At 49.8% G+C, this 22,445-nt stretch overlaps 2 protein-coding genes and 2 long non-coding RNA genes across 4 annotated transcripts; 2 read left to right on the forward strand and 2 right to left on the reverse strand.

Moving 5' to 3' along the window:
- The first annotated feature begins 643 nt into the window (after nt 1–643).
- LOC139024361 (uncharacterized) lies at nt 644–1,894 on the forward strand. The gene is made up of 3 exons (XR_011475640.1): nt 644–760; nt 949–972; nt 1,359–1,894. It is a non-coding gene; the product is annotated as an uncharacterized lncRNA (long non-coding RNA).
- Nucleotides 1,895–7,089: 5,195 nt separating this feature from the next.
- Nucleotides 7,090–8,756, forward strand: LOC139024362 (uncharacterized). The gene is made up of 4 exons (XR_011475641.1): nt 7,090–7,363; nt 7,493–7,546; nt 7,610–8,541; nt 8,572–8,756. It is a non-coding gene; the product is annotated as an uncharacterized lncRNA (long non-coding RNA).
- A 1,902-nt stretch (nt 8,757–10,658) lies between these two features.
- Nucleotides 10,659–13,655, reverse strand: LOC112070751 (uncharacterized). Its single transcript, XM_024138198.1, has 2 exons — nt 13,283–13,655; nt 10,659–13,156 (listed from the first exon to the last, which is right to left on the reverse strand). The coding sequence occupies exons 1-2, from the start codon at nt 13,653–13,655 to the stop codon at nt 10,659–10,661; spliced, it is 2,871 nt and encodes a 956-aa protein (XP_023993966.1).
- Nucleotides 13,656–20,894: 7,239 nt separating this feature from the next.
- Nucleotides 20,895–22,439, reverse strand: LOC112070752 (oligodendrocyte transcription factor 1-like). Its single transcript, XM_024138199.2, has one exon. The coding sequence runs from the start codon at nt 22,387–22,389 to the stop codon at nt 21,637–21,639; it is 753 nt and encodes a 250-aa protein (XP_023993967.1). The 5' UTR covers nt 22,390–22,439; the 3' UTR covers nt 20,895–21,636.
- Between the last annotated feature and the right edge of the window lie 6 nt (nt 22,440–22,445).

Consider the following 22,445-nt stretch of genomic DNA (forward strand, 5'->3'; position numbering starts at 1 on the left):
GTCACCTACAAGAGGCTTCCAGCACTGATGGGAAAGGTGAGTCATCTATAGGCAGGATACATTCATGGACAGTTAGCAGTGGTTAATAACTATAGCTTAGTAAAATGTAGTTTGGAACCTTGTAGTTGGCGCTGTGGTTCCCTTGTAGTTTCCCTGTACTGTCTGTAGTAATATTGTCTGTCTCTTGTTCCTTCAGCTGCCTATGAACCTGGAGAAAAACTCAACTATTTCAGACCATTACTACGTCATGGTGAGGAGACGTCTGTCTCTCTGTCTGTCTCTCTGTCTCTCTTTTCCTCGCAGATATTTTGAATTCTAACTTATTTTTCTGTGAAAGTTCTGAAGTTGTCATGATGGGTAATCTCTCTCTCCCTCCTCTCTCTCCCTCCTCCCTCCTCTCACTCCCTCTCTCCGTCCTCCATCTCTCCATCTGTAGATTAGTGTGTTATATCTACTTCACGCAGGATCATAGCCATCCTGCTGAAGGTTGACGGTGCCTTTTCCAGTGGCAGTGGTGTTACGAGGTGAGTCACCGCTCCACTTCTGATGTCACACTGGGAAACTCTGAGCCATTTCTTCATTGTTTTTAGAGATGGTCTGAATGTTTTATTGTCCCCCTCTACCCTCCCTCCTGTAGCTTCCTAGTGGAGGTGTCTACTCTGGTCTTCTTCGTGTTGACGGGGTATAAGTTCCGCCCGGCTTCCAACAACCCCTACCTCCAGCTGCCCCTGGATGAGGGCGACGTGGAGATGGATGAAGTGTAAGAGGATGGATGTGTTGTGTGAGGTAGCACCTGGGATGAGTTCAGTATTAAACTAACCCTCTCTCTCTCCCCTCTCTCTCTCTGCAGGATGACGGATCCGGGATGTTGTTGTTGTGTGAGGTAGCACCTGGGATGAGTTCAGTATTAAACTAACCCTCTGTCTCTCCCCTCTCTTCTCTCTGCAGGTTGACGGAGTCCGGGATGTTGTTGTTGTGAGGTAGCACCTGGGATGAGTTCAGTATTAAACTAACCCTCTGTCTCTCCCCTCTCTTCTCTCTGCAGTTGACGGAGTCCGGGATTTGTTGTGTGAGGTAGCACCTGGGATGAGTTCTAGTATTAAACTAACCCTCTGTCTCTCCCCCTCTCTTTCTCTCTGCGGGTGACGGAGTCCGGGATGTTGTTGGTGTTGTGAGGTAGCACCTGGGATGAGTTCAGTATTAAACTAACCCTCTGTCTCTCCCCTCTCTTCTCTCTGCAGGGTGACAGAGTCCGGGTTGTTGTGTTGTGAGGTAGCACCTGGGATGTGTTCAGTATTAAACTAACCCTCTCTCTCTCCCCTCTCTTCAGGTTGACCGGAGTCCGGGATATGTTGGAGGGCATCTCTAAAGTTCAAGAAGACATCCAATGGTCGCGAGCGCCAGAAAGAGTCTACCTTGTGAGAGCGTGTGTTTGAAGAGGGGGGGGTTCTAAACACCCATAACCCCTCAGCGTTGGAGAGAGACGGGGACTGAAACGGACCAAGACACACCCTTACCCCTCCCCCCAAAAAACACTCTTCCTCCTCGATCTGAAACTGGGTGGCTGTTACTAAAGCAACCCCCCGCCTCGCTATGCAACAAGACAAACGACGACAGACTTTAGTTGTCGTTGGACCTTCTCTCTCTCTCTCGTTTATCTGGAGACTTTCTTTTTGGAGGCTCTGCACCCCTGCCTGGTGTCTTAATGGTTCATTCCAGGGAGAGAACTCTTCACCCCCCCTCATCGATGGATGAATAGAACGGTCTGGTCTGGGGTAGAAATGGACCTCTAATGACCTCTCTCTCTCACACTCCCTTTCCCTCTCTCTCCCTTTTCTTCTCTCTGGAGAACGGAGGAAGCGAGACTCCAAAGATGATCATTTTCCAGATGTGTGATTGGTATATTTTATATCCAGAGTATCTTGTTCTGTTTTAATGTGAGCCCAACTGGAACCCGGGTCCTGATGTAGTGCACTACACAGGGTGTGGTTTGGAACGCTGGTCCTTCTCATGAAGGTAGTGCCTACGACAGGGTGTGGTTTGGAACCCTGTTCCTGATGTAGTGCACTACACAGGGTGTTGGTTTTGGAACCCTGGTCCTGATGTAGTGCACTACACAGGGTGTGGTTTGGAAACCCTGGTCCTGATGTAGCTGCACTACACAGGTGTGGTTTGGAACCTGGTCCTGATGTAGTGCACTACACAGGGTGTGGTACTTCTGTTGGACTACTTTGGCTGTATTTTGATGTGTGTTGGCTGTGGTGTTTTCTTCCATTTGGAGATGCAGTTTGAGACGTCTGTCTGTCCGTAGAACAGGGGTTATCCAAACTTCCTCTGTAGAGCTGGGATGGGTGCAGCTTTTGCTCCGGCCCTGCAGTAAAAGCCCTGGATCAACTAATCACCTTTTATAGTTGATTAATTCAAGTTAAGTCAAATTCTAGTTATCAATAAAGAACAGCTGATTCAAACTGATCAAATTAAGTCATAGTCATCAATAAAGACTTTATTAGTGGAATCTGATGTGTTGCCCCCATCTGGTTCTGATGTCTCCACTCCTGGACCAGAGAACAGAGACATCCACCTGGCCCTGACATGGTTCTGACTGTCCACCCCTGGACCAGAGAACAGAGACATCCACCTGGCCCTGACATGGTTCTGACTGTCCCACCCCTGGACCATGAGAACAGAGACATCCACCTGTCCCTGACATGGTCCTGACTGTCTCACCCCTGGACCAGAGAACAGAGACATCCACCTGTCCCTGACATGGTTTCTGACTGTCTCACCCCTGGACCGAGTACAGAGACACACCTGTCGCCTGACATGGTTCTGACTGTCTCACCCCTGGACCAGAGAACAGAGACATCCACCTGTCCCTGACATGGTCCTGACTGTCTCACCCCTGGACCAGAGAACAGAGACATCCACCTGTCCCTGACATGGTCCTGACTGTCCCACCCCTGGACCAGAGAACAGAGACATCCACCTGTCCCTGACATGGTTCTGACTGTCTCACCCCTGGACCAGAGAACAGAGACATCCACCTGTCCCTGACATGGTTCTGACTGTCTCTACCCCTGGACCAGAGAACAGAGACATCCACCTGTCCCTGACCTGGTTTCTGACTGTCTCACCCCTGCGACGCAGAGAACAGAGACATCCACCTGTCCCTGACATGGGCCTGACTGTCCCACCCCTGGACCAGAGAAGAGAGACATCACCTGGCCCTGACATGGTCCTGACTGTCTCACCCCTGGACCAGAAGAACAGAGACATCCCCTGTCCCTGACATGGTTCTGACTGTCTCAACCCCTGGACCAGAGAACAGAGACATCCACCTGTCCCTGACATGGTCTGACTGTCTCACCCCTGGACCAGAGAACAGAGACATCCACCTGGTTCTGACATGGTTTCTTGACTGTCTCACCCCTGGACGCAGAGAACAGAGACATCCACCTGTCCCTGACATGGTTCTGAACTGTCTCACCCCTGGACCAGAGAACAAGAGCCATCAACCTGTCCCTGACATGGTCCGACTGTCTCACCCCTGGACCAGAGAACAGAGACATCCACCTGTCCCTGACATGGTTCTGACTGTCTCACCCCTGGACCAGAGAACAGAGACATCCACCTGTCCCTGACATGGTTCTGACTGTCTCACCCCTGGACCAGAGAACAGAGACACTTCCACCTGTCGCCTGACATGGTTCTGACTGTCTCACCCCTGGACACAGAGAACAGAGACACCACCTGTCCCTGACATGGTCCTGACTGTCTCACCCCTGGACCAGAGAACAGAGACATCCACCTGTCCTGACATGGTCCTGACTGTCTCACCCCTGGACCAGAGAACAGAGACATCCAAGTGTCCCTGACATGGTTCTGAACTGTCTCACCCCTGGACCAGAGAACAGAGACATCCACCTGTCCCTGACAGGGTCCTGACTGTCTCACCCCTGGACCAGAGAACAGAGACATCCACAGTGTCCCTGACATGGTCTGACTGTCTCACCCCTGGACCAGAGAAACAGAGACATCCACCCTGTCCTGACATGGTCCTGACTGTCCTCACCCCGGACCAGAGAACAGAGACATCCACCTGCCCTGACATGTCCTGACTGTCTCACCCCTGGACCAGAGAACAGAGACATCCACCTGTTCCTGACATGGTTCTGACTGTCTCACCCCTGGACCAGAAACAGAGACATCCACCTGTCCCTGACATGGTTCTGACTGTCTCACCCCTGGACCAGAGAACAGAGACATCCACCTGTCCCTGACATGGTCCTGACTGTCTCACCCCTGGACCAGAGAACAGAGACATCCACCTGTCCCTGACATGGTTCTGACTGTCTCACCCCTGGACCAGAAGAACAGAGACATCCACAGTGTCCCTGACATGGTCCTGACTGTCTCACCCCTGGACCAGAAACGAGACATCCACCTGTCCCTGACATGGTTCTGACTGTCTCACCCTGGACCAGAGAACAGAGACAGTCCACCTGTCCCTGACATGGTTCTGACGCTGCTCACCCTGGACCAGAGAACAGAGACATCAACCTGTCCCTGACATGGTCCTGACGTCTCACCCCTGGACCAGAGAACAGAGACATCCACCTTCCCTGACATGGTTCTGACTGTCTCACCCCTGGACCAGAGAACAGAGACATCCACCTGTCCCTGACATGGTTCTGACTGTCTCCACCCCTGGACCAGAGAACAGAGACATCCACCTGTCCCTGAGCAATGGTTCTGACTGTCTCACCCCTGGACCGAGAGAACAGAGACACTCACCTGTCCTGACATGGTCCGGACTGTCTCACCCCTGGACCAGAGAACAGAGACATCCACCTGTCCTGACATGGTCCTGACTGTCTCACCCCTGGACCAGCAGAACAGAGACATCCAACCTGCCCTGACATGGTCCTGACTGTCTCACCCCTGGACGCAGAGAACAGAGACATCCCACAGTGTCCCTGGACATGGTTCTGACTGGTCTCCACCCTGGACCAGAGAACAGAGACATCCACCTGTCCCCTGACAGGTCCTGACTGTCTCACCCCTGGACCAGAGAACAGAGACATCCACAGTGTCCCTGACATGGTTCTGACTGTCTCACCCTGGACCAGAGAACAGAGACATCCACCTGTCCCTGACATGGTCCTGACTGTCTCCACCCGGACCAGAGAACAGAGACATCCACCTGTCCTGACATGGTCCCTGACTGTCTCACACCCTGGACCAAGAGAACAGAGACATCCACCTGTTCCTGACATGGTTCTTGACTGTCTCACCCCTGGACCAGAGAAACAGAGACATCCACCTGTCCCTGACATGGTTCTGACTGTCTCACCCCTGGACCAGGAACAGAGACATCCACCTGTCCCTGACATGGTCCTGACTGTCTCACCCCTGGACCAGAGAACAGAGACATCCACCTGTCCCTGACATGGTTCTGACTGTCTCACCCCTGGACCAGAGAACAGAGACATCCACAGTGTCCCTGACATGGTCCTGACTGTCTCACCCCTGGACCAGAGAACAGAGACATCCACCTGTCCCTGACATGGTTCTGACTGTCTCACCCCTGGACCAGAGAACAGAGACATCCACCTGTCCCTGACATGCGTCCGACTGTCTCACCCCTGGACCAGAGAACAGAGACATCCACCTGGTCCCCTGACATGGTTCTGACTGTCCCACCCCTGGACCAGAGAACAGAGACATCCACCTGTCCCTGACATGGTTCTGACTGTCTCACCCCTGGACCAGAGAACAGAGACATCCACCTGTCCCTGACATGGTTCTGACTGTCCCACCTCTGGACCAGAGAACAGAGACATCCACCTGTCCCTGACATGGTTCTTGACTGTCTCACCCCTGGACCAGAGAACAGAGACATCCACTGTCCCTGACATGGTTTTGACGTCCCACCCCTGGACCAGAGAACAGAGACATCCACCTGTCCCTGACAGATGGTCCTGACTGTCTCACCCCTGGACCAGAGAACAGAGACATCCACCTGGCCCTGACATGGTTCTGACTGTCTCCACCCCTGGACCAGAGAACAGAGACTCCACCTGACATGGTTCTGACTGTCTCACCCCTGCGACCAGAGAACAGAGACATCCACCTGTCCCTGACATGGTCCTGACTGTCTCACCCCTGCGACCAGAGAACAGAGACATCCACCTGTCCCTGACATGGTCTGACTGTCCCACCCCTGGACCAGAGAACAGAGACATCCACCTGTCCCCTGACATGGTTTCTGACTGTCTCACCCCTGGACCAGAGAACAGAGACATCCACCTGTCCCTGACATGGTTCTGACTGTCCACCCCTGGACCAGAAACAGAGGACATCCACCTGTCCTGACATGGTTTCTGACTGTCTCACCCCTGGACCAGAGAACAGAGACATCCACCTGTCCCCTGACATGGTCCTGACTGTCTCACCCCTGAACCCAGAGAACAGAGAATCCACCTGTCCCTGACATGGTCCTGAACTGTCCACCCCTGGACCAGAGAACAGAGACATCCACCTGTTCCTGACATGGTTCTGACTGTCTCACCCCTGGACCAGAGAACAACAGAGACATCCACCTGTCCCTGACATGGTCCGACTGTCCCACCCCTGGACCAGAGAACAGAGACATCCACCTGTCCCTGACATGGTCCTGACTGTCTCACCCCTGGACCAGAGAACAGAGACATCCACCTGTCCCTGACATGGTCCTGACTGTCTCACCCCTGGACCAGAGAACAGAGACATCCACCTGTCCCTGACATCGGTCCTGACTGCTTCACCCGCTGGACCAGAGACAGAGAACATCCACCTGTCCCTGACATGGTTCTGACTGTCTCACCCCTGGACCAGAGAACAGAGACATCCACCTGTCCCTGACATGGTCCGACTGTCTCAACCCCTGGACCAGAACAGAGGACATCACACTGTCCTGAACATGGTTCTGACTGTCTCACCCCCTGGACCAGAGAACAGAGACATCCACAGTGTCCCTGACATGGTTCTGACTGTCCCACCCCTGGACCAGAGAACAGAGACATCCACCTGTCCTGACATGGTCCTGACTGTCTCACCCCTGGACCAGAGAATCCCCAGTGAAAGCAGCCTCTTAGGGGGGAAGTTATCAGAGTCCTGGTCAGGGTAGTGACAGTCCACCCCCAGTGAAAGCAGCCTCTATGGGGGGGAGTTATCAAGTCCTGGTCAGGGTAGTGACAGTCCCACCCCCAGTGAAAGCAGTCTCTATGGGGGGGGGAGTTATCAGAGTCTGGTCAGGGTAGTGACAGTCCCACCCCCAGTGAAAGCAGCCTCATATGGGGAAGTTATCAGAGTCCTGGTCAGGGTAGTGACAGTCCACCCCAGTGAAAGCAGCCTCTATGGGGGAAGTTATCAAAGTCCTGGTCAGGGTAGTGACAGTCCCACCCCCAGTGAAAGCAGCCTCTATGGGGGAAGTTCTCAGAGTCCTGGTCAGGTAGTGACAGTCCCACCCCCAGTGAAAGCAGCCTCTATGGGGGGGAGTTTCAGAGTCCTGGTCAGGCTAGTGACAGTCCCACCCCAGTGAAAGCAGCCTTATGGGGGGGGTTATCAGAGTCCTGGTCAGGCTATGACTCTGGTCCACCGTTCCAATCTTCATCATTTGATTTGAATTCTCCATATATCTTTCTGTTCTTGTCAATATAGATGATTCATATGTTGAAAAGATATACTCAAGATCTTGTTTATTTCACTTTTCTTTAGTCCTGGTTCCAATCTCAGCACACCTGACTCACATCAATCATCAAGCCTTTGATAAGTTGATTGAAGTGTGTTAGGCTGGCACAAAACCCTGCACAGCCTGTGGGTTTCCAGGACTGGGATTGAAGGAATCTGATGTATTTAACTTTGTGTTGTCAGAATCAGAGACTGGGGATGAATTTTAATTTAGTTTCTCAGATTTTTCTGAAGTGCTTTTTACTGAGCGGCTGACGTTTGTATTTAGTCTGTTCTTGGTTTTACTGTTTAATTATTTAACAGATCACCAGTTGGTAAATATTGATATTGACAAAAGACGAAGGATTTATTATCCTTGGTGGCAACATAAGCAGTACATAGTACATTCATAAGCAGTGCATGAGGCTACATAGGTAAATGCATAATCTTGATTCTATTCCAATATGACATGTACTGACCCAATCACAACAAGCCTTCCAGCAGGTATTTGAAACTCCGATCCTTACAGACCCAAACAGACCTGTTCATCTGGGATTGGGCTGTGGATCCTCCACAGGGATGACGTAGGCCCTAAGTATTGCTTATGAAGGGGACAAGTAGCCTCTAAAGTAGGTTTCCTGCTCTGACTCAAAGATCCGATCATACATGACTGTACATCAGTGGAGTTGTTGCTAATAGCAACATGTCAAAAGTATACCTAATTTACATCCCAAATGGCCCTATCCCCTATATAGTGCTCCTCATTTGACCCCAGAGCCCCATATAGTGCTTTCATTTGACCCAGAGCCCTATGGGTTGAGCCCTATATAAGTGCTCTTCATTTGACCTGAGCCTATATAGTGCTCTTCATTTGACCCAGAGCCTATATAGTGCTCTTTCATTTTGACCTGAGCCCTATATAGTGCTCTTCATTTGACCTGAGCCCTATATAGTGCTCTTCATTTGACCCCAGAGCCCTATGGCGTTGAGCCCTATATAGTGCTCTTCATTTGACCCAGAGCCCTATAAAGTGCTCTTCATTTGACCTGAGCCTATATAGTGCTCTTCATTTGACCTGAGCCTATATAGTGCTCTTCATTTGACCTGAGCCCTATATAGTGCTCTTCATTTGACCTCGAGCCCTATATAGTGCTCTTCATTTGACCTGAGCCCTATATAGTGCTCTCATTTGACCCCAGAGCCCTATATAGTGCTCATTGACCCCTGAGCCTATGGTAGAACCCTATCCTTAAGTAGTGCACTATAAAGGGGGAAAGGATGCAATTTGGGGCACAGAGGGAGGATTTGAATGGATCTGTTCCAGGGTTTGTTGTGTGTCTACTGTTTTAAACTAAAACTGCTAACCGACGATGTGATGTCTAACAGTATGATGGCTGTCACATGGTTAAATAAAGCTGACGTTTGGAACGTGTGTGGGAGAGACCGAGCGAGCCCCTATAGCTAATCTACAACCTGCTTTGAATATAGCTTATCTATACACTGAGTGGACAAAACATTAAGAACACCTGCTCTTTCCATGACATCGACTGACCAGGTGAATCCAGGTGAAGATATGATCTCTATTGATGTTACTTGTTAAATCACTCAATCAGTGTAGATGAAGGGAGGAGACAGGTTGAAGAAGGATATTTAAACTTTGAGACATGGATTGTGTACGTGTGCCATTCAGAGGGTGAGTGGGCAAGACAAAATATTGAAGTGCCTTTCAACGGGGTATGGTAGTAGGTGCCAGGCGCACCTGTTTGTGTCAAGAACTGCAACGCTGCTGGGTTGTTCATGCTCAACAGTTTCCCCTGTGATCAAGAATGGACATCTAGCCAACTTGACCACACTGTGGGAAGCAGTGGAGTCAACATGCACCGGCATCCCTGTGGAACGCATCAGACACCTTTGTAGAGTCCAAACCCAATAACACCTTTGTAGAGTCCATACCCAAAACACCCTTTGTAGAGTCCAATACCAATAACACCTTTGTAGAGTCCATACCCAATAACACCTTTGTAGAGTCCAACCCAATAACACCTTTGTAGAGTCCAAACCCAATAACACCTTTGTAGAGTCCAAACCCAATAACACCTTTGTAGAGTCCAACCCAATAACCACTTTGTAGAGTCCAAACCAATAACACCTTTGTAGAGTCCAAACCAATAACACCTTGTAGAGTCCAAACCCAATAACAAACTGAGGCTGTTCTGAGGGTGAAAGGAGGGGCAACTCAATATTAGGAAGGTGTTCTTAATGTTTTGTACACTCAGTGTCTACTGTCCACGAATACACACACACACACCTGTATGTCAACAGATTTAAGAATGTTATGCAAAGCTGTGAGTCAGGGTCAAGACTGGGCTTTGGGCTTTAAAAAGAAAGCCCAATATAGCTCACCCAAGAACAATTTAATGACATGTAGGACAGGCCTGTCACCACAGGGAGAACAGGCCGTGTCACACAGGGAAGAAGGGGCCCGTGTTCACACAGGGAAAAGGGCCGTTGTCACACAGGAAAAAGGGCCGTTTCACACAGGAAAAGGGCAAGAAGGAAAGGGCTGTTTCACACAGGGAAAAAGGGGCAGAAAGAGGAAAGGGCTGTTTCACACAGGGAAAAGGCAGAAGGAAAGTGGTGGCGTTTGATTTAAAACATATCAAAGAAAAGTCTTTATTCAAAACTGGCACTTTAGCCTACCACTGAAGAAGACACTGGTAATCCAAACCGTCACCTTTAGCCTACCACCGAAGAAGACACTGGTAATCCAAACTGTCACCTTTAGCCTACCACCGAAGAAGACACTGGTAATCCAAACTGTCACCTTTAGCCTACCACTGAAGGAGACACTGGTAATCCAAACTGTCACCTTTAGCCTACCACTGAAGAAGACACTGGTAATCCAAACTGTCACCTTTAGCCTACCACTGAAGAAGTGTCTGCTGATCTCAATATTGATATTTGGAGCACTGCCAGCCTGTCATCTGTTCCTGGGGCACTGTCCGGCTGGGCATGACTGTAACCCGGCGCTGGGGTACTGTAACCGGGGCGCGTTCTGGCTGGGCGGTACTGTAACCGGGGGCCTGGGGTACTGTAACCGGGGCGCTGTCGGCTGGGGTACTGTAACCGGGGCGCTGTCTGGCTGGGCGGTACTGTAACCGGGGCGCTGTCCGGCTGGGGTACTGTAACCGGGGCGCTGTCTGGCTGGGGTACTGTAACCGGGGCGCTGTCTGGCTGGGGGTACTGTAACCGGGGCGCTGTCCGGCTGGGGGTACTGTAACCGGGGTACTGTAACCGGGGCGCTGTCTGGCTGGGGGTACTGTAACCGGGGCGCTGTCTGGCTGGGGTACTGTAACCGGGGCGCTGTCCGGCTGGGGTACTGTAACCGGGGCGCTGTCCGGCTGGGGGTACTGTAACCGGGGCGCTGTCTGGCTGGGGGTACTGTAACCGGGGCGCTTCTGGCTGGGGGTACTGTAACCGGGGTGCTGTAACCGGGCGCTGTCTGGCTGGGGGTACTGTAACCGGGGGCTGTCTGGCTGGGGGTACTGGAACCGGGGCGCTGTCTGGCTGGGGGTACTGTAACCGGGGAGCTGTCTGGCTGGGGGTACTGTAACCGGGGGCTGTCTGGCTGGGGGTACTGTAACCGGGGCGCTGTCCCGGCTGGGGTACTGTAACGGGCTGTAACCGGGGCGCTGTCGGCTGGGGGTACTGTAACCGGGGTACTGGAACCGGGGCGCTGTCTGGCTGGGGGTACTGTAACCGGGCGCTGTCTGGCTGGGGGTACTGTAACTGGGTGCGTCTGGCTGGGGTACTGTAACCGGGGCGCTGTCTGGCTGGGGGTACTGTAACCGGGGCGCTGTCCGGCTGGGGTACTTTAACCGGGGCGCTGTCTGGCTGGGGTACTGTAACCGGGGCGCTGTCTGGCCTGGGCGGGTACTGTAACCGGGCGCTGGTCCGGCTGGGGTACTGTAAACCGGGGTACTGTAACCGGGGCGCTGTCTGGCTGGGGGTACTGTAACCGGGGGCGCTTTGGCTGGGGGTACTGTAACCGGGAGCGCTGTCCGCTGGGGTACTGTAACCGGGGCGCTGTCGGGCTGGGGGTACTGTAACCGGGCGCTGTCTGGCTGGGGGTACTGTAACCGGGGCGCTGTCTGGCCTGGGGTACTGTAACCGGGTGCTGTAACCGGGGCGCTGTCTGGCTGGGTACTGAACCGGGGCGCTGTCTGGCTGGGTACTGTAACCGGGGTGCTGTAACCGGGCGCTGTCTGGCTGGGGGTACTGTAACCGGGGAGCTGTCTGGCTGGGGTTACTGTAACCGGGGCGCTGTCTGGCTGGGGTACTGTAACCGGGGCGCTGTCTGGCTGGGGTACTGTAACCGGGGTGCTGTAACCGGGGCTGTCCGGCTGGGGTACTGTAACCGGGCTGTAACCGGGGCGCTGTCCGGCTGGGGGTACTGTAACCGGGTACTGTAACCGGGGCGCTGTCTGGCTGGGGGTACTGTAACCGCGGGCGCTGTCTGGCTGGTTACTGTAACTGGGGTGCTGTCTGGCTGGGGGTACTGTAAACCGGGGTGCTGTCTGGCTGGGGGTACTGTAACCGGGGCGCTGTCTGGCTGGGGTACTGTAACCGGGCGCTGTCTGGCTGGGGGTACTGTAACTGGGGTGCTGGGTGTACTGTAACGCGGGTGCTGTAACTGGGGTGCTGTCTGGCTGGGGTACTGTAACCGGGGCGCTGTCTGGCTGGGGGTACTGTAACCGGTGCTGTCTGGCTGGGGGTACTGTAACCGGGGCGCTGTCTGGCTGGGGGTACTGTAACCGGGTGCTGTCTGGCTGGGGTACTGTAACTGGGGTGCTGTCTGGCTGGGGGTACTGTAACCGGGGTGCTGTCTGGCTGGGGTACTGTAACCGGGCTGTAACCGGGGCGCTGTCTGGCTGGGGGTACTGTAACCGGGGCGCTGTCTGGCTGGGGGTACTGTAACCGGGGTGCTGTCTGGCTGGGGGTACTGTAACCGGGGCGCGTGTCTGGCTGGGGGTACTGTAACCGGGTGCTGTCTGGCTGGGGGTACTGTAACCGGGGTGCTGTCTGGCTGGGGGTACTGTAACCGGGGTGCTGTCTGGCTGGGGGTACTGTAACCGCGGGCGCTGTCTGGCTGGGGGTACTGTAACCGGGGTGCTGTCTGGCTGGGGGTACTGTAACCGGGGCGCTGTCTGGCTGGGGGTACTGTAACCGGGGTGCTGTCTGGCTGGGGGTATGTCTGTAACTGGGGTGCTGTCTGGTTGGGGTACTGTAACCGGGGTGCTGTCTTGGCTGGGGTACTGTAACCGGGCTGTAACCGGGGCGCTGTCTGGCTGGGGGTACTGTAACCGGGGCGCTGTCTGGCTGGGGTACTGTAACGGGTGCTGTCTGGCTGGGGGGTACTGTAACCGGGCGCTGTCTGGCTGGGGTACTGTAAACCGGGGTGCTGTCTGGCTGGGGTGACTGTAACCGGGGTGCTGTCTGGCTGGGGTACTGTAACCGGGGTGCTGTCTGGCTGGGGGTTACTGTAACCGGGGCGCTGTCCGGCTGGGGGTACTGTAACCGGGGCGCTGTCGGCTGGGGGTACTGTAACCGGGCGCGTGTCTGGCTGGGGTACTGTAACCGGGGGCTGTCTGGCTGGGGGTACTGTACACGGCGGCGCTGTCTGGCTGGGGTACTGTAACCGGGGCGCTGTCGGCTGGGGTACTGTAACCGTGGGCGCTGTCTGGCTGCTGGGGTACCTGTAACCGGGGCGCTGTACGTGGTCTGGGGGTAACTGTAACCGGGGCCTGTCTGGCTGGGGGTACTGTAACCGGAGGTGGCTGTCTGGCTGGGGGGTACTGTAACCGGGGCGCTGTTGGCTGGGAGGTACTGTAGCCGGGGTGCTGTCTGGCTGGGGGTAACTGTAACTGCTTGCCGAAACCAAGCATATTTATGCAGCTCTAGGCACGCCACACACCGCGGGAGTAGGGGAGCTGAGGGCGCTGCAGTACCCCCTGAAAAATCAGAATTAAAAAATTAATTAATAGAAAAATATATTTTGGAAAGATAATTTTCACAAAAGCAGTGCACTGGGCCTTTACTAGTATAAGCGGACTGATATAGACATCTGTAGCAGTAGCAAAAAAAAAAATCTGCCATCTTGCTTTGGCAAAAAAGGTAGTTGTATAATTAAAACAGAATCAGGTTTCAATAGTTGGAATGTAAGAGTTGTTGCCCTGCCCTTTCTCTGTGATGTCATTCTAATGGAATCCAGAAAGAACAAAACCCTGTCCTTTCTCTGTGATGTCATTCTAATGGAATCCAGAAAGAACAAAACCCTGCCCTTTCTCTGTGATGTCATTCTAAGGAATCCAGAAAGAACAAAACCCTGCCCTTTCTCTGTGATGTCATTCTAATGGAATCCAGAAAGAACAAAAACCCTGCTCTTTCTCTGTGATGTCATTCTAAGGAATCCAGAAAGAAACAAATACCCTGCCCCTTTCTCTGTGATGTCATTCTAATGGAATCCAGAAAGAACAAAACCCTGCCCCTTTCTCTTTGATGTCATTCTAATGGAATCCAGAAAGAACAAAACCCTGTACCTTTCTCTGTGATGTCATTCTAATGGAATCCAGAAAGAACAAAACCCTGTCCCTTTCTCTGTGATGTCATTCTAATGGAATCCAGAAAGATCAAAACCCTGTCCCTTTCTCTGTGATGGCATTCTCATGGAATCCAGAAAGAACAAAACCCCGTCCCTTTCTCTGTGATGTCATTCTAATGGAATCCAGAAAGAACAAAACCCTGCCCCTTTCTCTGTGATGTCAGTCTAATGGAATCCAGAAAGAACAAGACCCTGCCCCTTTCTCTGTGATGTCAGTCTAATGGAATCTAGAAAGAACAAGACCCTGTTCCTTTCTCTGTGATGTCATTCTAATGGAATCTAGAAATAACAAAACCCTGTCCTCAAACATTTACATCAAATGGTGCAAAGTTATGGACAAAGGCACAAAACATCCACTTCAAATTAAATAACATGGAAAACAACCACTTTTTATACAGTATTCATTTACCATCCTTACAAAACAGAATGTAAATGTACATGACTGTATTGTACAGAGGCTGGTCATCTAGGCTTGTACCTGTAGACTTTCTATCAGCCCGTAGAAAAACAATGACCACAACAGTAATTAACTACATTGAGACATCATGTGGTTTGTGATGTTGTGATGCCATGATGTGACTCAGGTGGTAGAGCATGGTGCTTGGTTGTGGGTTTGAGTCCTATGTGGGACCAGTATGAAAATGTATGCACTCACTGTTGTAAGTTGCTCTGGATAAGCGTGTCTGCTAAAATGGAAAAGGAATGAATGAACCGTTTCAGCTTTCACAGAGAAATCAATTGCATTTGCAAAGTATTTCATGAAACTGGGAAACATATATGAACCCTTGTGTCGTCTTAACATTCTGTATAGTCTTAACATTCTGTATAGTCTTAACATTCTGTGTAGTGTTAACATTCTGTGTAGTGTTAACATTCTGTGTAGTGTTAACATTCTGTGTAGTGTTAACATTCTGTGTAGTGCCCTTGTCCTAAGGGGACTATACCCACCTTCACTAAACCCCTCAAATAAAGCAGCCTGAATGAATTTTAAACCCCAAATATATTTTGCATGAAGAAACAACCTGTCATTCATCACAAACTTTGTGAATATCTGGGTTTTCCCTTTTCACAATGTAGAAAGACTGCATTTAATCAGTGGACACCACTCGTTTTTATTACAACACACCTGTCATAGTTGTTTTCTTTACTAAAGTAGAGGTTTATTATTATTAGTATTATTATTATTGCTAAAGGTACGGCATAGGTGTAAACATTCATTTTTTTAGCAAGAGAAAGCACCTGTATAACCAAAGAAAGTAGCAGAAATGTGCAGAAAGTAGTTTTGAATGCATTTTATTGAAGGGAAACAATAACAGTCTTGAATTTATTTGGCAACATAGTGATATATTCTTATATACTGTACAATGAGGAATTCAACTACAAAATACTCGTCTTCTCCCATTTTTTTAACCATTGCCCCCACCCACAAGGTGTATAAACAACAACTATAAATAAGAATAAGATAATAGATACAAAAACTCTAATTAGCACATGTAGGACAGTGTGTGTGCATTGTGTGTGCACGGACTTTGCAGATGTATTTCTCACATGTGCAACACATAGTATTTGTTTTACAGTTCTTCTTTGGGGGGCAGAATTGGCATCTCCTCTTGCCAGCCCCAGCTGCAGCCTCAGGCGGATCAGGACAAGATTCAGCCCCCTGAACAGCTTTCACAAGTGCTGCAGAGGCTGCTGTGCGGGGGAGGCGCTCCCTTCTTTGAATGTGTGGGGTTACAAGTGCCTTTCCCAGCTGCTCCAGGAACACCCTCCTCTTGGTCCACTTATCAGGCATCCAGGTAGGGTTGATCTTGTTCCGTATCACAAAGGCATTGTATGAGGACACATCAATGATGTTATGGAAGATGACNCTTTCTCTGTGATGTCATTCTAATGGAATCCAGAAAGAACAAAACCCTGCCCCTTTCTCTGTGATGCCAGTCTAATGGAATCTAGAAATAACAAAACCCTGTCCTCAAACATTTACATCAAATGGTGCAAAGTTATGGACAAAGGCACAAAACATCCCCTTCAAATTACATAACATGGAAAACAACCACTTTTTATACAGTATTAATTTACCATCCTTGCAAAACAAAATGTAAATGTACATGACTGTATTGTACAGAGGCTGGTCATCTAGGTTTATACCTGTAGACTTTCTATCAGCCCGTAGAAAAACATTGACTACTACAGTAATTAACTACATGGAGACATCATGTGGTTTGTGATGTTGTGATGCCATGATGTGACTCAGGTGGTAGAGCATGGTGCTTGCAACGCTAGGGTTGTGGGTTTGCCTAAATGAATTTTAAACCACAAATCTATTCTGCATGAAGAAACAACCTGTCATTCATCACAAACTTTGTGAATATCTGGGTTTTCCCTTTTCACACTGCAGAAAGACTGCATTTAATCAGTGGACACCACTCGTTTTTTATTACAACACACCTGTCATAGTTGTTTTCTTTACTAAAGTAGAGGTTTATTATTAGTAGTATTATTATTATTGCTAAAGGTACTGCATAGGTGTAAACATTCAGTTTTTAGCAAGAGATAGCACTTGTATAGCCTAAGAAAGTAGCAGAAATGTGCAGAAAGTAGTTTTGAATGCATTTTATTGAAGGGAAACAATAACAGTCTTGAATATTTTGGGCAACATAGTSATATATTCTTATATACTGTACAATGAGGAATTCAACTACAAAATACTAGTCTTCTCCCATTTTTTTAACCATTGCCCCCACCCACAAGGTGTATAAACAACAACAATAAATAAGAATAAAATAAGATAATAGATACAAAACAAAAGCAAAAACTCTAATTAGCACATGTAGGACAGTGTGTGTGCAAGTGTGTGTGCATGGACTTTGCAGATGTATTTCTCACATGTGCAGCACATAGAATCTGTTTTACAGTCCTTCTTTGGGGGGCAGAATTGGCAACTCCTCTTGCCAGCCCCAGCTGCAGCCTCAGGCGGATCAGGACAAGATTCAGCCCCCTGAACAGCTTTCACAAGTGCTGCAGAGGCTGCTGTGCGGGGGAGGCGCTCCCTTCTTTGAATGTGTGGGGTTACAAGTGCCTTTCCCAGCTGCTCCAGGAACACCCTCCTCTTGGTCCACTTATCAGGCATCCAGGTAGGGTTGATCTTGTTCCGTATCACAAAGGCATTGTATGAGGACACATCAATGATGTTATGGAAGATGACTAGRGACAAGCGGGCAGTCATCCTCTTGCAGCTGTAAGTTCCAATCACCTTGTCCAGGTTGTTCACACCTCCTTTGTTGTTGTTGTAGTACAGGATGATGGCTGGTTTCCTGTCCTCACGATCGCTGATCTCAGCCGTTTTGTGCAGTGTGCTCAGGAGGACCACATTATTGTTCCTCTTTAGGAGGTAAGAAACTAGAGTGGTGGTGGGGTGAAGGCAAACTTTGATGTGAAGGCCTCTCTCCCCCGTCTTGCGAGGATTGCAGGGGGGAGCTCAGGCTTGTTCTTTCTAACTGCCAACCATGGTGATCTTCCTCTTCAGGAGCTGCAGGCTGAGTTCAACCAGTAGCACACATAATCTCAATTTCTCATTGTGTGTGTGTGTGTGTGTGTGTGTGTGTGTGTCTTTGTGGTGTGTAAATTATTTCATAACGTCCGGGTCAAAATAAAATCGCACACTCCATATATAAACTCCCAGCAATGTAATGGGTATTTACCAATGTCTGGGCATCAGGGTCATTTCACCCTGAGGAAGGCACCAAGACAATCTTTATAGCCTGGTGGTGTCCAGCTTTCATGGAAATATGAACAAAGGCGATGTTTAACTTTTTCTGTTGGGGTCACTCTAGGAAAAGTCATCAAATTTCAAGTTGAAAAAATATCATTTAGTGGGTTTTCTTTGTTGTTAAACATAGTGGCGGTCATTTTTGACCCTTAAGACAACACAAGATTACATTTTTTATATAATATAATTTTTATATGCCAAAAGTATTATCAGATTAACTGTTTTGTACAGATAATTATCAGACTCAAGTTACAAATGCTGGTAAACACTCATACATTTAGTTAAGTCTTATTCACTAAAGTATTGCACTGGACCTTCGCTAGTTCAGTATCNCTCCTCTTGCCAGCCCCAGCTGCAGCCTCAGGCGGATCAGGACAAGATTCAGCCCCCTGAACAGCTTTCACAAGTGCTGCAGAGGCTGCTGTGCGGGGGAGGCGCTCCCTTCTTTGAATGTGTGGGGTTACAAGTGCCTTTCCCAGCTGCTCCAGGAACACCCTCCTCTTGGTCCACTTATCAGGCATCCAGGTAGGGTTGATCTTGTTCCGTATCACAAAGGCATTGTATGAGGACACATCAATGATGTTATGGAAGATGACTAGRGACAAGCGGGCAGTCATCCTCTTGCAGCTGTAAGTTCCAATCACCTTGTCCAGGTTGTTCACACCTCCTTTGTTGTTGTTGTAGTACAGGATGATGGCTGGTTTCCTGTCCTCACGATCGCTGATCTCAGCCGTTTTGTGCAGTGTGCTCAGGAGGACCACATTATTGTTCCTCTTTAGGAGGTAAGAAACTAGAGTGGTGGTGGGGTGAAGGCAAACTTTGATGTGAAGGCCTCTCTCCCCCGTCTTGCGAGGATTGCAGGGGGGAGCTCAGGCTTGTTCTTTCTAACTGCCAACCATGGTGATCTTCCTCTTCAGGAGCTGCAGGCTGAGTTCAACCAGTAGCACACATAATCTCAATTTCTCATTGTGTGTGTGTGTGTGTGTGTGTGTGTGTGTGTCTTTGTGGTGTGTAAATTATTTCATAACGTCCGGGTCAAAATAAAATCGCACACTCCATATATAAACTCCCAGCAATGTAATGGGTATTTACCAATGTCTGGGCATCAGGGTCATTTCACCCTGAGGAAGGCACCAAGACAATCTTTATAGCCTGGTGGTGTCCAGCTTTCATGGAAATATGAACAAAGGCGATGTTTAACTTTTTCTGTTGGGGTCACTCTAGGAAAAGTCATCAAATTTCAAGTTGAAAAAATATCATTTAGTGGGTTTTCTTTGTTGTTAAACATAGTGGCGGTCATTTTTGACCCTTAAGACAACACAAGATTACATTTTTTATATAATATAATTTTTATATGCCAAAAGTATTATCAGATTAACTGTTTTGTACAGATAATTATCAGACTCAAGTTACAAATGCTGGTAAACACTCATACATTTAGTTAAGTCTTATTCACTAAAGTATTGCACTGGACCTTCGCTAGTTCAGTATCGGCGTTCATTCTGCATCCCTTTAAACTACTTCCCGCGGCTGCATTATTAACACACACAGACACACCTGCGCCCCTCCGGTCRGCCGTTAGTGGGCCAGCCCAGACCTGGCTGTGGTTTCGTAAGCAGCGAGAGCTGCAGTAGACTATAAAGCTACTGCYGATCTAACCGGGTGACGTCGTCCTCCAGAGCGCACAAAGCACGCAGTAGTCTAGTCATATTTCACCGGCGGATAACGGACACGGGACACGGGACAGGACACTCCTCGTCACAATGTGAGTTCTCATAGTGCATGTTTGCTGCTGTTCAGCCGACTGTGTTGGGCTAGTATTTATTACTGCATATTGTTTTCTTAAAGCAAATGGGACACATTTTGTTAGGTTTATTTGTTTTACTTCAACGTGTGTGGGACGAGAGTAATTCTATGGGTAAGGTTTTTGAAATACTTTTTGTAGTTGTATAACAAAATATGAGAAAGAAAGTGTAAAGTGGGTGTGACATTGACCTGAGCAGCAAAATGACGCATTGCTTGCGCATCTCACGGAGAGAGAGCGGTAGAAAGAGAGAGAGAGAGAGAGAGAGAGGGAGAGAGAGTCTGTATCTGAGCCACCCACTCTCATGTTTCGGGCCTCTGCATCAATATTAACCGGGTCCTGGCTGAGGAAAGGCAAGCACGGTGTGTGTACCGCATTGAAACGTCACTGTTGGCTCGCTTCCAACCGTTAAATAACGGTTGCTAGCTGAGTTGAGTAACGGGATTGTTTCTGCCCTGCAGTAGGTCAGTGGTTGATGAGGATCTAGTTAAGACCATTATCTTTTGCACCGTGACCTCAGATCGCCTGTTCTGCTGCTGATGCTGGGACTAGTGCAGAGAGAGTATGACGATGCAGCAAAATCTCTCTATTTATCTCTCTTTCTCTCACACACACACACACACCCCTCCCTGCTCTCTCGCCCTCTCAGAGGATAATGTTCCCCTTGTACCTCTGCAGAAAAACCACCACACACACCATCACACCCCATCATACACCATCACACACACACCAACACACGCCATCACACACCATCAATCCATCACACACCATCACACGATCACACACCATCACACACACACACCGTCACAAACCATCACACACCATCACACCATCACACACACCATCACACACCATCACACAATCACAAATAACAGATGCTGAGAAGTGAACTAGAAAAAGAGAGAGTACATAAAATAACTTTGTCAAATGGTAAACAGTAAATTTCTATTTATTTTCTGTGTTAGAACTTACACGTATCTTCCCCTGTTATCATATAAAATAGAATTTGTTCATAAAATATCAAATACATTGACTTTTACTGACCACAGTCACCAATAAAAAAAAACTAATCTCGTTACCCAGAAGTAAAAGTATGTTGTGAAAGTTTATCATTTCCTGTTTTACTTCGGGGGAAATGCCGTTAACATTTGTTTAAGGGAAGGAAGTGATGTCTCCTCCCTCTCAAATGGAAACTCTCGGCCAAGCCCCTCCCTTCTGCGAATTTCACCCGTGTTTATCATGCCCAAAAAGCACATTTTAGTTTTCATACATTTTTACGATACAGACAATTTTGACTTTGTGTCTGTGGAAACTGTTTTTCATCCGAAACACGGGCTTGAAAATCACTACGCCCATTTTAGTACCACCTTCGCCTAATCCTCATTTGTCCAAATAATTAACAGCAAAAACCCCAAACTAGGAACTACTGCTGCTCGTATCACATAATTATACATGAGCCTTGACAGATTCATCTGTCCACGAGAGATTAATAAAAACCTAATGGACAAGGTCCATTACAACAAAGTTATCATTGAATTAGTCAGACATAAGAAAGAAAATACTCATTCAAAAAAATAACATGTAATATCTTCAGAAAAAGATTATAAACCATAACCAGAAGTCCATCCGCTCAGAAGAATCAGTCATTGTAGCAGATCAGAAGAACACATGAGAGTTCGTCCCAGCCAGGCTTCACTTGGGGAACCTGGGTCCAGGGCTGGGGTGCCTGCACACCACACAGGGGCAGAGTGGACCACCAGGAGCCCCAGCTGAGCCCCAATGCACCGGGGCCATGGGGCCCTCCAAGTGGCCAGGAGGCAAGAGAGGACACTTGGAGGAGGAGGAGACCGAGGTCAGGAGAGACTCTGGGGAGAGGAGAAGCTGACTGGGACCGGTGAGGAGGGGCCAACCCCCGGCCAGGAGCAGCCTGGGGACAGGCCCCGTGTTCACCCCCACCCCGACACTCACCTCCCCCAGGAGCCGGCGCATCTCCTGTAGAGACGAGCCCAGGAGGAGGATGTAGTTACGGGCCAGGACCAAGGTGGAGATCTTGGAGAGCCTGCGTCCAGGTGGGGCCCCTGGCTGCTGCTGGTGGGAGTGTGGCCCCTGGGAGGAGGACGAGGAGGAAGGAGAGGAGGAGGCGTAAGGCACCATCACCTCCCTCAGAGCGTCCATGGCGACGTTCAGGTCCTGCATCCTCTTCCTCTCCCGGCTGTTGATCTTCCTCCTTAGATCCTGCTGCTCCTCAGGGCTCAGCTCCCGCGGTGACTTGCCTGGTCTCTGGGGCCCCAGAGGCCCCCCCATGGCCCTAAGCCTGCCCCCATGACCAGCACCAAGCCCTAGAGGACACCTGGAGGAGAAGTCCTGGCGGTGGGCCCCCTGGGAGCAGAGAGGGAGAGGCTGCTCCTGATGGACCCTGGTCATGGGGTTAGGTAGAACATTCATGGTCCTGATCCACACTGAGATGGCTTGTCTGAGATGACAGAAAAACTACACTGAGA

The sequence above is a fragment of the Salvelinus sp. IW2-2015 genome, unplaced genomic scaffold, assembly GCF_002910315.2.
Source record: "Salvelinus sp. IW2-2015 unplaced genomic scaffold, ASM291031v2 Un_scaffold1415, whole genome shotgun sequence".
In the NCBI taxonomy this organism is placed as follows: Eukaryota; Metazoa; Chordata; class Actinopteri; order Salmoniformes; family Salmonidae; genus Salvelinus; species Salvelinus sp. IW2-2015.

Excerpts from the sequence above, each read along its gene's own strand:
- LOC112070751 (XM_024138198.1), bottom strand. The coding sequence starts at position 13,655 with ATGCTTGGTTTCGGCAAGCAGTTACAGTTACCCCCAGCCAGACAGCAC. Across the intron at positions 13,157-13,282 it reads CCGACAGCGCCCCGGTTACA|TACCCCAGCCAGACAGCGCC; the intron begins GTACCCCCAGCC and ends CCCGGTTTACAG.
- LOC112070752 (XM_024138199.2), bottom strand. The coding sequence starts at position 22,389 with ATGAATGTTCTACCTAACCCCATGACCAGGGTCCATCAGGAGCAGCCT.